We start from the raw sequence: 16425 nt of genomic DNA, 5'->3' as shown, positions 1-16425 counted from the left end.
CTTGTCATATAAATTTGGTCAAATTTGAAAAACTTTGACTCTCCAAAATTTTTAGAATGACTTATAATTTAGAACGGGGGAGTAATCATGATGATATTTTGGAACCTTATCCAAAATTGAACACCAGTGATTCAGTTTTCAAGAAAAACATGGCATATTGAGTTTCTACTTTCTAATGGTTGCACCACACACGGACCGGTAAAACACTCACAACTGCAATAAACTGAAACATAAATTTTGATTCATACAAACAGAAATTTTGATTTGAAGAATGTTAGTCGACCAATATAACTGTTGATACTATTCTTCTCTGAAACTTTCTCACGAGCCTCAGCTCTGCAGATGATAGATTTGCTCAAATGCATGCTTAGTAGGAAATATAACACCGGACAGCATCAGCACTGCACAGTGATGGATTTGCATTCCATTTGCATCTCTTTTACTTTTCACTTCCAATTTCGCATTTATTCAGATGTGTGCTGGTGATTATCTCGTGGCAGCAAGAGAGGTCCCTCGTGACGTTTTTAGAAAGCTCAATCGAATCAACATATTACCGATAGAATCAGCAGAAAGCAGAAACGGATTGCTGAATAATTACGGAAGGGTGCTAAGATGCGATACCTGAACTGTACGCCACTGCATCTCTGTTCACTGGCCATTGCAGCTGTTCTTCAGAAGTGAAGAGTAGGGGAAGTTTGAGGTACTTAAAATGGGCAGCAAATGCTCACCTGACAACCCAGAAGTCGTACCCGCCACCGAAGCTCGTTCTCGGTGTTCTGGAACACGACCTCGTGCAAGTTGAGCCTCATGACGGCATCTCGGCTGGCGGCGGTGCCCCACCGTGAAAAGTAATCGGGTGTTTTAGTTTAAGAGGGCGAGAGGGTGAATTAGACACTCTAAAATTTTAATCTATGACTCTAACTAGTTTGCACAAAAATTTAAACTAGAATTATCTATCTAGATGTGCAACTATGATTCTTCTAGTGTAAAACTCTCATTCCAAAAGGAGTTTTGCAATTTGTAGCCAATTCTAGCGAGATACTACACTAAGAAAGTAAAAACACACAAGTTACAATATGAAATGCGGAAGCTTAAAGAGGAGTGATGAGAGGAAGCAAACTCTCGACGTAAGGATTTATCCCGTGGTTCGGATTGCCACCAAGACGCCCCTACATCCACGTTGTTGAAGCACTCACGAAGAGTATCACTTCCCGGCAATCAAGTCTCTTCTGTGAACACAATCACGATCACCTTGATCTCGATTTCCACTAAGGGAGCTTGCCGGAGGGTCGTTGACGTGCCGGCGAGCCACCAATTGCTCCAAGGGGCCGGCGCACCGAAATACTTGTTGGTTCACTCTAGAACCAGCCATAAGGCACAACACCTTACTCTCACACTCTCTAAAGAGTTAATCCTAGCACTAACACTCACAAAAAGCTTGTGCTAAGTCTAAGAATTTGATCAATATGCACTTGGGTTAGCTTAGAGGTGTTCTTCAATATATATGGGGTCTCTCTAGTCTCCAGCCAGCTTCAAATGGCTGGGGGGACACATATATATATAGGCCTCAAACTTGAACTAGCCGTTGGGTGCCGTTGGGCATTTTTTCTGTGTAGGCGTCAGAACTTCCGGTGCTAGGGCATGGGTTCTTCCGGTCACACTGAGCTCTGAAGTAGCCGTTGGCTTCTCTGACACTGCCGCAGCAAACCCTGGGACCATCGGTTAAACCGATGCTTTGGCGTCGATTAAACCAGTGACACTTGATCTTCACGTAGCCGTTGCACTTGATTCTTCTCTGCTGACGTCATTGCACCGACACTTGTTCTGATGGGGCGTTGGTTCTTCCGGTGCTGAAGGCTTGGTTGCTGCGCGTTTGACATCGTCTCTGGATAATAGTATGTTGAATGCACCGATGCCTGTCTTTGACCCGTTGGTTAAACCGGTGCTACTGAGTTTTTCTTCACTTGGCTCAGTATGCACGACCAAATGCACCGATACAAGGGCGTCGGTGTATCCGGCAACCATCGGATGCACCGATGGTAGGGCATCGGTTTAACCAGTGCAGCTGAATCTGCATCTTCTCGTCCAATTTGTCGCGGCGATCTTCACTTTAATTTGGCACCTCAACGCCGGTTTGGATTTGACATCTTCATGGTGGATTGGACATGGCGTCTCAACGATGGATTGAACATTGCGTCTGGACGGTAGTTTGGACATTTTAAATTATATCCATGGACCTAAAAACTCCTACAAATGTGATTTCACAAACGTGTTAGTCACATTGATTATGGTGTCATTCAATTACCAAAATCATAAACAATGATCTAAATAGGGCCATGTTCCTTACACACCGTCGGGCCTCACCAGGAGCTTGAGCAGCGTGCTTGGGACGACGAACGGGACGCTGTTCACGCCACGCTGCCGCCGTCCGGCGACGAGCTCTCAAGCACCAGCATTCTGGACGCCGCAAGCCGCAATGCTCGGGAGGTCGACGAGGCAGCGCCGCGGGACGGCAGGAGGAAAACTCGGCGATGGGGCACGGGGAAGTCGCTTCGCTGAAAGTCTGAATCGAGCATATCCAGGCCATCAGTTTCGGATCGGATGGCCCTCATCTGCCCAGGGTGGACGGTAAATGAATCTGCACAGGGAGGACAACTTTTTGTTTGGATTCTGAAGCAAAAGCAAAGAGCAAGCATGAATCTGTACATGGAATTCTTGGAAAAATTAAATTCACTGAAACATTTGACTTTCATAGTTCAGAGAATTTAATTCTTTTCCCCCCAAGAACAGGCTCTGAGTCTGATCATTGATGAAGTGAAATGAATGCTTGAAATTGTTTCGATTACTCTACTTAGTGGAAAGGTGTTCAGCTATTGTGACATGATGGAAGCCTTGCTTCTCTCAGCTGAACTTGGAAACTTGTATAGTGCCAAACTGTCAATGTTCATGAATTTAGCGTCCAGTGTTAGACAATCAGCAGCAAAATACGACTTACATTGAGGCACTTCAGAACTTCAGATATACTAATGCATTATTATTCAAACAATCTCCAAGTTCTGAACATTGATGAACAGAACTGAATGTTGGCAACTGCTGGTCAGGTGCACAGGTTTTTGGTGCAGAGGAAGGAGATTCAGCATATGGATATCTCGTTTTCAGAAACTGAACCTTTAGCTACTGATTTTCAGTTCCAAAGATGTTCTAAGAAAAGGCAATCTTATTGAGATCAAACTGAATGTCTGAAACTGACTGAAGTACAGAGTCATCTTTTTCAGGAAGGGCTCCATAATGATCTATTTGTGTTCTAGGGAGTCAGGTCTGGACACAGACGCTCGATGGTCATCAGTGGTCATGACGTAGAACCATTGAGCTCAAGGTGATGATCTCTACTGAATAATTCGGCACCTCCGCTGCCTTTGATCTCACCATCTCCTTTACTTTACACTTCCAATTTCGCATTTATTCGGATGTGTGCGGGTGATTATCTCATGGCAGCAAGAGAGGTCCCTCGTGACGTTTTCAGAAAGCTCAATCGAATCAACAGATTACCCATAGAATCAGCAGAAAGCAGAAACGGATTACTGAAACCAAACCATAAAGACTAGTATTTTTCAATTCCAAGAGGGTGCTCAGAAAGCTGAAAACCTGAAACTAGTGCTCTTTCGCACAAGCCAAACAGGGACATAAACGCGCAGGCTATTTCTTTCAGAATTGAAAACAACAGTTGCAATGTTGATGCCAAACAGAATTGAACATGCAGCTCAACCAAGCAGAAATATACAATTAAAATACAGTTCTTAAGTAATAATCATGATGATAAACGAACCAGATTAGCCATGATGACTGATATTTTGGAACCTTGTCCAAAATTGAACAGCAGTGATACAGTTTTCAAGCAAAACATGGCATATTCAGTTTCTACTTTCTAGTAGTTGCACCACACACGGACCGGTAAAAGACTCACGACTGCAATAAACTGAAACATAGTTTTTGATTCATACAAACAGAAATTTTGATTTGAAGAATGTTAGTCGACCAAGATAACTGCTGATACTATTCTTCTCTGAAACTTTCTCATGAGCCTCAGCTCTGCATATGATAGATTTGCTCAAATACTTAGTGGGAAATAAAACACCGGACAACATCAGCACTGCACAGTGATGGATTTGCATTCCATTTGCCTGGTTATGTCCTGAAATGGCTCACAGAAGTTCACTCAGTCTCCATGCGCCACAGGTGCTGCAAGTATTCCACTAGCACATGCTGAAAATAAACCGAGCATAAAGCTCATCATGTTAAAGATCAGCAATCAAACTTGCAGTACCATGAAGAGCAATGTACTAAACAATAACAAAAAGTCCGACGTATATTCAAATTAAATTCAATTTCTGGATCACAAATACTGTTTTTTATGCTCCTTGTGTCTCGGAATAAATCCTGACTAAATACAATAATGTCACTTGTAAACTTTCTATTATTATGCATGCCTTCAGCCTTCTTGCTCAAAAGGTAAAGTTGATTATGTGCTGGTAATTAAATACTCGCATATATATCAGAATTAACCAAACACAGAGAAACATGAGAAATCGTACCTGGAATGTAGAAACTACTGTAGAGACAGCAATAAGAGTAGGGTTTCTCCGTCTTGCACACCTTCCTTGTCAGTAATGTCTTGAGCTCAATGGTGTAAAGAGCATCATCTGTTGTCACAACAATGCAGTTGATTGCATCCACAAAGCCACTCAAATACGGTGAGAGGTTGAGAATTGGGAACAACGTCTCCAGATCGATGACCCTGCGCTTTTCCCATCGGCCGTATCCATCAGGACCCGTCTTCATCAACCACAGATGGAGGTTGTTGGCCTTCACGAAGGCGAATCCTAGCCTGCCGTTCTCCTCTGGCATGACGACGACGCCGTCGTAGCAAGTCTCCACATCCAGCGGATCGACCACGGCGAGGTTTTCCCCGACCAGGTCGCACCGCAGGATCTCATTGCCGAAGTCACCGATGAAGTAGGGTTCGTTCCCCATGAGCGCGGCGGGCACATTGTCGATGGTGATGCAGGAGGTGGTGTAGTCCGGCGGGAGCTGGTAAATGTTATCGATCAGAGCGGAGGTCAGCGCGCTCCACGCGCCGTTCTCCGACGAGAAGAGGCAGGCGTGCATTTCCCCTTCGATGCCGGCACCAAGGCCACGAGGAAGGCACCCCCGTGGCAGGCGAGGTGGTCGCACTCGCAGTGGGCGCCCGCGGTCGCGGCGCAGAGCACCGCGCCATTGCAGACGAGCGAGAAGGTGTCGGGCGCCTCCAGGAGGCGGCGCAGGTCGCCGGTGATAGGGTCCCAAACGGAGAGGCCCCCGGAGCCGAGGTTCTCGAGGAGCACGCGGTCGTGGCGGCAGTCGAGCACGCTGCAGCCGCTGTGGTCGGCGGCAGGCGGGCGGAACGACGCGGCGGGGACGAAGACCGCGTCCCCCCAGAAGGCGCCGAGCCCGGGAGGCGTCCGGTGGAATGCGCGGTAGCGGGCAGGGAAGGTGCGGTTGTGGCAGAACCGGCCGAAGAAATCCGACTTAAGTGCGCTAACCATTATCGCAAAGATAATTAGGTTTAACTCGCACCTCAACCGGAAGACCACGGCAGTCCCTCAGGTAAAGTCCCGATAAAAACCACTTAACTTCCAGGATCGGCAAAGCAAACGTAGCCCACACGAAGGCGGGACCAGAGATTACAACAATTCACGATTTCTTACGTCATAGAGTCTTGACTGAAAATATTACATACCAAGTTCGAAATCATAAAGGTACTTCAAGTTCGAAAATAGTAAACTGGTTTAGAGTTCAAATTGCAGCGGAAATAAAACGAATTCTAACGACGATACAAGATGTCACGATGAAATCCGTACATGACATCACTCAGCATTGTCATCATTGGCCGGAGTCGGATCCCACTCCACCGACCAAACAGGAGGAAGAGTATGTGGCCAAGTCAAACTAGCAATCATGTCCTCAAAAGTCTCACCTGAAACAAAGTAGAGCCACAAGCAAAGCTGAGTATACTAATACTCAGCAAGGCTTACCCGACTATGGGTATACTTAGCCCACTATCTAGACATGCAAGACTTTTGGCTCGAGGGGTTTGTTTTGCCGAAAAACAACTAAGAGTATGTCCTCATTTTCAGATTTTAGCCTCAGGATTCAAATACAATTAACCATTCTAAATGAGCAACTATCCAATGGCAAACATGGTAGAACAATTATTTTTCATCATCATCCAACAATATTGATCATCATCCTATTTCACTTCTTACTCTATGTGGCAAAAGGGTTAAGCAGTCTCAATAACCGCGAGAAACGGATGATTCGAATCGAATTTGTTAACATGGCCAGGTAGACCTAAACACACGCATGGGATCCGAGTCACCCACGCAACATTTCTCCTTTCTTTCCGGCTCGTGGATCAGGCTCACCATCCTCGACTACAGAGTACGCAGACTCTGCACCCGCATGTGCGCGCATGAGAACAAGTTCAAAGAGGGTGAGGGAAAAATCCACTCCCCGGTCCGATCAGGTACTTAAGTTTACCGATTACCATATTCCTCGGCATGTGGTTAGTACGTTCAAACGCTTAAACACCACTACCACACACTGCGGCCTTAACATTTTTCACTAAACAGACAGGGCACCAACGAATATCATAGCCCCGCCCATGGACCTTATGGTTGCAGCGTGTAGTAAACATTCAACTCCTATAAGCTCGTGAGTGATAGGAAATCACTCGACTTCTACCGATTCATTAGCATAGCTGTCTAGCGACCTACCCATACTAATGTTCAAACATAGGTACCTAAGATCATGCAACTAAGGTTCCAAACAAATCCTTTCAACTTAAATGCACAAGTAGGTAGGAACAATAAATTGCATAAATTGCAAATAGATAGGTTATGCTCCGGGCTTGCCTTCCTGAGCGTAGTTAGCCTAGGGCTCTTCCGAACTTTGGTTCGGGTCTTCGGTGGCTTCAGTTAGATTCACTTGGGCTTCACGCAGCTCACTCTCGGACTCGGGCACCAGCTCGTATGTTCCGTCAGCGAGAGTAGTCGAATCTATATGAAATGCACATGCTTGAGCTGTTGTGATGATAACAAGTTATTATTTACTTCACTATAAAGTTGTAATCCAACAAAACTCAAGTTGGACAACAAAATATTTTCATTTTTCATCTCATTGGGCAATCGTTTATCGAGTATTAATCATCATGTTTTAGTTCATAAAACAACTAGGGTGATTTTCCAAAAAGCCATTAATTCATTCCTAGTCATGTAACATGTGCGAGCTAGGTATAAAGTGAAAGTGGAGTTAAACATATCCTTTGGTCATGAAATTTTCACACATGGTAAGAAACTTAATTAATGTCCTACTGTATGAATTTCAAAAAGTTTCATGTAGCAGAAAAATCATGATAATTATTTTACACAGCCACTGCTAGAAATAAGATTAATTTCTATAGAACAAACCAGGTAAGTACTAGTACTGAACATTTAAATGGGTGCTTATGATCCTATTATGAGTCTACTGTCAATTTTTCAAATTTAAAGGAGCAGTACACTAGGCATGAAAAAAGTAACAAACTAGAGCTGCATGGAATAAAATTAATTTTTACAGCTAGTTCTACTAATTTACAGGGGCTCAAACTTTACTAGCATGATTAAGTACTCAAATTAAAGCTCTAGTAAAAATGTCAGATTTTTCTAGGCAGAGAAACGGTTTTTCTTTATTTAGTACATTTATTTCTACCATAAATCATTTGGACCAGTTTCACTTAACTAAAAATTGCCCAACTTTTTCTGACAAATACATGAATGACCATAGAGCATCTGTAAAAGTTTCAGCCCAATAATATTATCATCACAAATTATATAAATCAAACTATTTATCCTAGGCATAAATCAAGACCTAAATAAAACCTATAATTAGGAGTGTCAACTGGCCACCAAATTTTCACACGAGTCTCCTTCCATACCACTAAACATACTGACCAAAAATGGTATACATGCACTAGATAAAAATTGAGATACAATAAAAGCTACCTTTTCTTTGCATTTTAAATAGAGCAAAAACTATTGAGAAAAAGAAAAAGTGCATGTAACAAAAGTTGTAGATCTAGTCACAAGGAAATCATAACAATTGAGTTTGCATTTTTACGATTTTTCTTCAAATTTATATCGAATTTACAATTTCACTGCTTTGGAAAACAAAAAGGAAAAGGAACTTTTGCGCAGAGGCCCCTGAAATCTAAAAACAAATCACAAATAGGCCCCTGGCCGGAGGTAGGAGAAGGGGCGGGCTTTGCCGGCCGAAATCCGGCGGCTATGGTCCCCGGCGGCGAGGGGGAAGTGGGGGAGAAGCTAAAGGACTTCGAGATCTACCGATTTGTGGGCCCAATCGAGGTTGGGGGAGGACGGAGATGGCCGGCGGTGGAGCAGAGCTGCGGGCGGCGGCGGCGGCCTGCTCCGGCGGTGGTCCGGCGGGCTAGGGTGGCGGCGGTGGTTCTTGTAAGGACCAGTGGGAGGTGGGGGAGCTGTCTGTGGCGCTGGTTGGGGCGGAGGAGGGCCGGAGGGTGAGCTCCACGGCGAGGTCGGGCACGGCGGCGGCAATGGCGGGCGGCGGCGCCTCTGGTGCAGGGGAGGGGCTGGGGCTCGGCTCCCTGGGCGAGAGGAGTGGAGAGGGGTGGGGAAGAGTGCTCGCTGCGAAGGAAATGAGGGGGAGGAGGCTCTGCAGGGGGTGGGGCGCGGGGTTGAGTGCGGCGGGCGGCCGTGGTGGCCGGCCAGCTCGCGCGCGGTGCGCCGGGGGGCTCGCGCATGGCCGAGACGTGGCCGAGGTGATGGGACAGGGCAGCTCGGTCAGTGGCCGGTCGGGGCGCTGGTCAGGGCGTCGTCCTTGGCGCGGCTCGCCGGCAGAGATGCCCCTCCGCGTGGCGCGGGGTCTCAGCTCCATTGGCAGGAAAAACAGGGGAGGGGGAGAGAGAGAGGAAGAAGAGAGAAGGGAAAAAGAAATTGACCGCGTTTGACTTGCACTTTTCTCAAAATTTTGAACAGAAACGCGAAAAAGTTTGAATACGAAAGTTGTGCCGAATTTCCAAACCTACAACTTTCGTTTTAGGCCAAAGTTCATTTGAGCTGTCGTTTGCAAAATAAAATCAAACTCGCTTTGAAACAATAAAAGTTTTCAAACGAAAATCAAATCTAACTCAAACTTTTGTGTAGCAACTCGAAAAACCCTGAACACGAAACTTGTTCAAAACACAAAACTCTACAACTTTTGTTTTAGCCAAAAGTTTACTTGATCTATGGTTTAGAAATTGTTTTCAAAGCCTCTTTATTTGAATTTCAAATTCGAACATTTAACCTTTGAAACTTCGATTCGAATGACTCGTCATTTTATGTGCAAAATTTCATTTTATCCTCTTGGCCTCAACTAGACTTTGGTTTATCATCTTGATACTGAGTTGCGTACTCAATTTCATATTCATACTTGCATCGGTTTAAAAGTTATTTAAGTTTCCTGATTGTTGTTCAAAAACATATAGAGATGCAATTATTTCTCATTTCTTGATTAATGATGCATGATTCGACGCTAATGACCATGATTTATTAATGCTGACACCTGAAGTGTCACAGGGGTCGGCGAGGGCGCGGCGCCAGGCCTTGCAGACGGCGGAGGCGCGGACGAGGCTCGCGGGGTCGTCGGGTGGGAGCCGGAGGAGGATCTCGCCGACGGTGTCTTCCACAAGCTGCGCTGGGGACCGAGTGGCGCGCCTAGGTCCGCGCCTCTGCCGGCGGCGGCTCGCCGCGGTGGGCGGCATCGCGGTGCACGCGAGGTGCTCGACAGCCGAGCTTGTCGAATAGGCTTGGTGGGAAGAACTAATTTTAGGCTTTTATTTAGTTGCTCCTATAAACTTTATGAAATAGAATTTTTTCACATTTGAAGTATTAAATATAGACTAATTATAGAATTCGTCTGTAAACTATGAGATGAATTTATTAAGACTAATTAATCCGTCATTAACACATGGTTGTTGTAGCAATTTAGTATCTAATCATGATCTAATTAGGCTCATTAGATTCGTCTTGCAATTTACAAGCAAACTATGCAATTAGTTTTTTTTCGTATAGATTTAATACTTCATACATGTAAGATTCTCATTCGATGTGATAATTTTAGAATTTTGAATTTGGCAACTAAAAAAGGCCTTAACATCTGAATCTTGGGAAAATGACAAGACAGGAGCATAAGTCAAAATCCTAACAAAAAAAAACCTTACCTTTTTTATCTTCAAAAACAACCGAGCAACTTGAATCTAGTAGAGGCTGCACAGATGAGATGAGAAGAAGGGATTTTTTTTTTGGACGTACTAACTACTAAGGTAATTAAATCGAGGGAAATCAATGGGAAGAGAGAAATCGCTTGCCTGCGTGCTTGACAGGGAGGAGCAGACTTGTGGATGACCAATGGGTGTCACTCTGGTTGGGTTGGACTATCTTGATGATGCCGAGGACCCACCCGAGCCTTTAAGGTGAGAGTCTGCCATGTACGAGTACGACTGGTCGAGGATACCATGCTCAGATCCACGTGAATATATCGAATTAAGAGAGGAATTTGTGTATTTTTTTCTTTTACCACAATATAGGAGCAGCAGGAAGCCAGGGAGGAGACAGAGGAGCGGCAGATATCCAATCCTAAACAAGAGTTTATTTTAACCATTAATATCTCAGTAAAATGACAAGAAAGAAGCATAAATAAAAATTCATGACAAAAAAACTTACCTTTTTATTTATCTTAAACACGACCAAGCAACTCGGATCTAGTAGAAACTGCACGGTTCAGATGACAAGCAAGGGAGTCCATAACTTTCCAAATCTTCTAAGATAAATCGAGTGAAATCAACGAGAATAGAGAAATTGCTTGCTTGCGTGCTGGAACATGTGGATCCGACAGCCCGATGACCAAGTGGGTGGGCCAGTGGGTGTCACTTGGCTGGGTACTTGGATTTGACTAGCTTGACGATGCTGAGGAAGCGCCCGAGCTTTTGAGGTGAGAGTCTGCCATGTGGGACCGATCGAGGACGCCATGCTGCAGATCCACATGAATAAATTGGATTAGGAGATGGGTTTGTATCTTTTTACCACAATAGGAGCAGTACGGAGCCAGTAGAAGAGACGAATAAGAGGCGGACGGATCTCCAATCCTAAACAACAAAGAATTGAGTTTAACCATCAAGATCTCGAGAAAATAATAGTAAAGAAGCATAAATCAAAATTCATCACAAAGAAAACTTGCCTTTTTATCTTCAAGCAACCAAGCAATCCAGATCCAGTTTGGGGACTATATGGTCGAGATGAGAAATGATGGCTTCCATAATTTTCTCAGTGTTCTAGGGTTAAGCGATGGGGAAATTGATGGAAAACAAAGGGGGGGGAGAGAGAGAGAGAGAGAGAAATCACTTGCCTGCACGCACAGACAGATTTCTCGAGAAATCTCCACTTATTGAAATCACTTGCCTGCTCACACTGGTTCCTCAACACATCTCCGCCGCAAAACAAAGAAAACACAAGAGAGTTCAGAGGAATTCATCAAGAAGATAATTAAGGAGAAAAAAAGAGAGGAGATGAGATGAATCTGAGAGGAAAGAAGAGGAGAGATTCACCCGGTCAGATGCAGAGAATGGTGAGTGAGCGACTAGGAGCAGCGACGATAAGGATATATAAGCAGATCTTTAGCATATTAGGAGCCAAGCTGGAGAAGACCTTTTGCACCTGGCGGGCCAAACCCAAACGCTACTTGAGGCAACCAATTAAACCAAGGTTCAGTTACGCGGGGGGTCGGCGGGGAAGAGGGCGCGCGGGGGGGGGGGGGGGGGGGGGGGGGGGCTGAATCCCTGGGCTCATGGGTCATTTTTCCAGACAATATTTGATGCAACCACTACAAACTAAATACATATCATTATTTTTACTGAAATTTGGATAAAATCTGCCAAGTATAATCATGATTACTAGTTGTCTCTGACTAAATTTATCATGATTAAGGAATTGAGAACTTATGTTTGGTTGAACTATTGTTTATTCATGTTCAATATAACTCCAACTTTTCTCTTCCTGTAAAAAGACTAAGCATTGTTCTTCTAATTTACTTTGACTTCCCTGAAATATATAAAGGCCCTTGGTACAATCTACAAACTGGGTTGTTGAAGTTGTGTTTTAGAACTTTTTTTAGCAGACCTTAGATCTCTTGGGGATCTCAGCTATAGTTTGCCAACTCTAGAGGTCGACACAAGCTATTTTGCAGAGGTCCCTATGGCTTCCACTACAACACAAGTGCAATTGTCCACAAGCCTACAAATAAGGACATTTTAGGGGGTTTTCATAAATAACAACTTACTTATGGGTTCACGGACAATCCACTCACATCCCGTCAATGTATGTTGGCCAATCTCCAATCCAACCATCAAATCGACTTGGCAGCAGTTCCACAACCACTAGGATCTAGGATGCATGATGGATATTCTAAGGATATATTGCCGGATGAAATGCAGAAACACATGGTTTAGCACGATATTTTCAAAATACAGGGGGTTCAATTATCGCTCTCATGATAAACCTTAAGGAACAAGGGCTTCAAATGAGTATGAAAGTATGAGACCATAACCTGAGACCATAACCGGTAGCCTTAATACTACTCACATTACTTGATGATGTCGTAAACCAAAAATATTACCAATTCCCTGCTTCTGTGTCAAAAAAATAGCTGTTCACAGTTCACAGTTTTACACTACTGGTTAGTCAACTAGTAGCTAGTATTAGAAAGAAACTCACAATCAGGCCATCAACTGAAGCCTTTCAGATTTCATGGCATGCATATGTGCATCTGTATGCAACCTACATACATCATTCCTCTTTCAGTCTTCAGATGAACTTTGAGGAGCTAACTCTGAGACGTGATGGAACGGTCAGGTCTTTCAGAACAAGCAAGCAACCACTAGGTGATGCATTCTAGTGTTGTATGAACAAAGAATGGAGCAACAAAGCTCCCCCAATCCAAAAATATGAAACTTACTTTGATAGCAATCCCACTGATGTGTAACCTGGCATACAGAAACTTTGATTAATTTCATCAGTTTCAGTTCCAAGAGCATTTCTGAAGGATAAACCAACCATCCTGGTTCCGGAAGTAAAAACTAAGCTGAAGCAATCATCAATTGGATTTAATTTTCGGTCAAAAGAACCACGATACACATTTAGTTCTGAGTGGACCTATCAACCATCAATATAACACCGACCGTAGTAAGAAACTAAGAATAGATTTAATCCTCAAACATTGTCTTCACAAGAATGATCTCAAACAACTAGTCAGGAACGAAGAACACAAGAACTGGTGACGCTGGCTTACACTACTACTACTGCAACAACAGCCCTTTTAGAGTCAAGAAAGTTGGGGTAGGCTCTGACCATGGTGGCCGGCCCTAGAAGAAATCAATCTACGAAACAGAATACTAATAAACATTTTAAAGCATCAACCCTCCAAAGTGCCAACAGTGGCAGATTCAGCTTCTTGGATTTGTAAACTGGTCAGGCATCTCAGTATTGATTAACTTGTCTATGCTGGTAATGGCAATGTGTTGCAAGCACAACCTCAAAAGTATCAAGAATAAAAGTTAAGAGTTACTATTTCATACCATAGTATAGGAATAAGTCCATTTTACCCCCCCCCCCCCGAACTTGTCGAGGAATCCGGATTACCCCCCTTAACTGCAAAACCAGAAATGGAAGGTCCCTCAACTCTTAAAACCGGGTAAATAACCCCCCTAGCTGGTTTTGTAGGTGGTTTTTGCTGACGTGGTGCTGACCCCACCTGTCATCCTCTCCACTCTCTCTCTCTCTCTCTCTCTCTCTCTCTCTCTCTCTCTCTCTCTCCTCCCCTGCCTCCCTCCCCGCAGCGCCGCCACCCTTTCTCTGTCGTCGCCTCCCTCCCTTCGCCGTGTCTCCCTCCCTCCCTCTGCCACGGTGCGCCACCGCTGCCCGCCCGTGCCTCCCTCCCTCCCTCAGCCCCGCCGCACCGCCGTTGCTGCCTGGGAGCGCACCTTGCTCTGCTTCGCCCCGCCGCGCCCCGCTGCTTTGCCACAGCTGCTTGCCCGCGCCTCCCTCCCTCCCTTAGCCCCGCTGCTGCCTGGCGCCACGCCCTGCTCTGCTCTGCCCCGCCGCGCCCGGCTGAGCCGCTCCGCCGCCCGCTAGGGCTCATCCCACCGCCCCCGGGGCCGCCCGCCGCCGCCGGCCCAGCCAGCCCAGGCCCCTCCCGCTGGGACCCCTCCCCGTGCCGTCCGTCGAGGCTCCTCCCGCCACCCGCGGCCCACCGAGGCCCCTCCAAGCGCCGCTCGCCGGGGCCCCTCACGCGGCGAGGAGACCACGGCGGCGCCGCCCGAAGGGGTCCCTCCCGCGGGGAGCAGACCACGGTGGCGCACACAGGCCCGCAAGGAGGAGGAGAGGCGGCGCGTGGCTGGCACAGGGAGCAGCGGCGGGGCTACCTTGCGGCGGCGCTGCGGCGAGGGAGGTAGGGGAGGAGAGAGAGAGAGAGAGGATGACAGGTGGGGCCAGGGAGCTGACATGTGGGGCCCAATGCCATGTCAGCAAAAACCACCTAGAAAACCAGCCAGGGGGGTTATTTACCCGGTTTTAAGAGTTGAGGGACCTTCCATTCCTGGTTTCGTAGTTGAGGGGGGTAATCCGGATTCGTTGATAAGTTCGGGGGGGTAAAATGGACTTATTCCCATAGTATACTGTTTCACATCAATCTATATGAGAACAATAACATATAAACAAAATATTGGATCACCAACTTGTGGTTAATTAAAAAAAAATCAACTGCTTCCTAGGCGTGTGTTGCCAAAGAACTAGATTGGATGTTATATTGCATTGCCAGATATATATACAGGTTTCAAAAAGAAAGGTACCATTATTCCTAGAACTAATATGTATATATCAGAATAATTAAATTTTCACATACAAATAACATGTCCCCAATGGGGGTGGAAACTCGCTGCTACTAGAATCTGGAGATAAATTAAAACTGTTCATACTTTAATAGGTCAATATATAATACATCTTTTTTTAGGTTCACACTGTATGGAGTTTTCACCCTTAATAATATCCAAAGGAATACTAACAGAGAGCAAAATACCACCATGGCAATTAAAAAGAATGACTAAATGGCCAAAAGCTTTATATGTCAGGTTTAAAAAGGAATTACATACGACATTGCATTGCCATGTATATATTCAGTTTTTGCAGGTGTAAGTATCATGCAAGTAGTTACAGGATCACAAACAAGATGTACAATGCAGGATTACAAACAAGCAAAGTGCTGGAACGGCCGTACCCGGTGTGTAGAAAATCGAAAAGGGTATGACAGGATAGTAGCGCCCAGGCCCGGCAACCTTCCTCGCCCGCCCTGTCTTGAGCTCAATAATGAAGGCACCAATATCTGTGCTGATGAAGATGACGCAGGCATCCTCAGCAACACCAGTCACGATAGTTCGTTTGAAAGGGTTGGCAACTGGCAACAATGTCTGCAAGTCAATCACCCTGCATTGTACCCATCTTTCAACTCCCTCTGCGCCATTATTTGCCTTCCTCGTCCGCAGGTGAAGGTTGAAACCCCTAATGCCGGAGAGACCGAGCAAGCCGTCCTCGGTGAGCATGAGGACGATGCCCTTGTTGTACGAGTCCGGCGGATCAATCACAGATAGGCGATGCTTGGCAAAGTTGTAGCTAAGAATTTTACCACGCAGCCCGAGTGCCATGTACATTTCATCCCCGACAGGGGTACCCCGACTTGGGGTCACATAGTTAGCGCCCACGGGAACAGAAACCGTGGTGCCCCATGAACCAGCTGCTTGCAGCGACGAGTAGACGCACGCGTGTACGACGCCGACCATGTTGTCGGTGCCCACACAGAGCACGCGGTAGGGGCGGCCGCGGCCGTGGCAGCCGTGGTGGTCGCAGCAGCCGGGCGCGGCGCAGAGCACCGCGGCGCCGAACCAGACGATGCCGGGCTCGGGCACCGCCTCCCGGCGACCGGTGACAGGGTCCCAGACGACGAAGTGGTAGGCCACGGGCTTCCTGAGGAGGAGGCGGCCGTGGCGGCAGTCGAGGGGGAAGTAGCTGCGGCAGCCGAACGCCGCCCGGCGGAAGGGGGAGGCGTCCGTGGTGGGGACGAAGCGAGGGGTGGGGTCGAGGAAGTAGGACCCCGCGAAGAAGCCGAGTAGCGGAGGGGAGCGGTGGAAGCGGCCGTAGCGGCGGAGCAGAGGATGCGGCGCCAGGGCTTGCAGACGAGGGAGGCGCGGGCGAGTCCGGCGGGAGGCGGAGGAGGATTTCGGTGAGGGCG

At 46.4% G+C, this 16425-nt stretch overlaps 2 protein-coding genes and 1 long non-coding RNA gene across 3 annotated transcripts; all 3 read right to left on the bottom strand.

The window, feature by feature from the left end:
* Window positions 1-3768: 3768 nt before the first annotated feature.
* On the bottom strand, window positions 3769-5582 carry LOC120659476. The gene is made up of 3 exons (XM_039937638.1): window positions 5187-5582; window positions 4593-5139; window positions 3769-4263 (listed from the first exon to the last, which is right to left on the bottom strand). The coding sequence occupies exons 1-3, from the start codon at window positions 5580-5582 to the stop codon at window positions 4217-4219; spliced, it is 990 nt and encodes a 329-aa protein (XP_039793572.1). The 3' UTR covers window positions 3769-4216.
* A 4526-nt stretch (window positions 5583-10108) lies between these two features.
* On the bottom strand, window positions 10109-10866 carry LOC120660843. Its single transcript, XR_005669752.1, has 3 exons — window positions 10815-10866; window positions 10669-10727; window positions 10109-10591 (listed from the first exon to the last, which is right to left on the bottom strand). It is a non-coding gene; the product is annotated as an uncharacterized LOC120660843 (long non-coding RNA).
* Window positions 10867-13026: 2160 nt separating this feature from the next.
* Window positions 13027-15864, bottom strand: LOC120660821. The gene is made up of 2 exons (XM_039939468.1): window positions 15418-15864; window positions 13027-13129 (listed from the first exon to the last, which is right to left on the bottom strand). The coding sequence occupies exons 1-2, from the start codon at window positions 15845-15847 to the stop codon at window positions 13098-13100; spliced, it is 462 nt and encodes a 153-aa protein (XP_039795402.1). The 5' UTR covers window positions 15848-15864; the 3' UTR covers window positions 13027-13097.
* Window positions 15865-16425: the final 561 nt, after the last annotated feature.

The sequence above is a fragment of the Panicum virgatum genome, chromosome 2K (genome assembly GCF_016808335.1).
Source record: "Panicum virgatum strain AP13 chromosome 2K, P.virgatum_v5, whole genome shotgun sequence".
Lineage (NCBI taxonomy): Eukaryota > Viridiplantae > Streptophyta > Magnoliopsida > Poales > Poaceae > Panicum > Panicum virgatum.
This window is presented reverse-complemented; position numbering and strand designations above follow the sequence as displayed.

Coding starts and splice junctions, on each gene's coding strand:
- LOC120659476 (XM_039937638.1), bottom strand. CDS start 5,582: ATGGTTAGCGCACTTAAGTCGGATTTCTTCGGCCGGTTCTGCCACAAC. Junction 5,140..5,186: donor GTGCCTTCCTCGTGGCCTTG/GTGCCGGCATCG, acceptor TTCTCGTCGGAG/AACGGCGCGTGGAGCGCGCT. Junction 4,264..4,592: donor CAGTAGTTTCTACATTCCAG/GTACGATTTCTC, acceptor GTTTATTTTCAG/CATGTGCTAGTGGAATACTT.
- LOC120660821 (XM_039939468.1), bottom strand. CDS start 15,847: ATGTACATGGCACTCGGGCTGCGTGGTAAAATTCTTAGCTACAACTTT. Junction 13,130..15,417: donor TTCGATTTTCTACACACCGG/GTACGGCCGTTC, acceptor TCTGTATGCCAG/GTTACACATCAGTGGGATTG.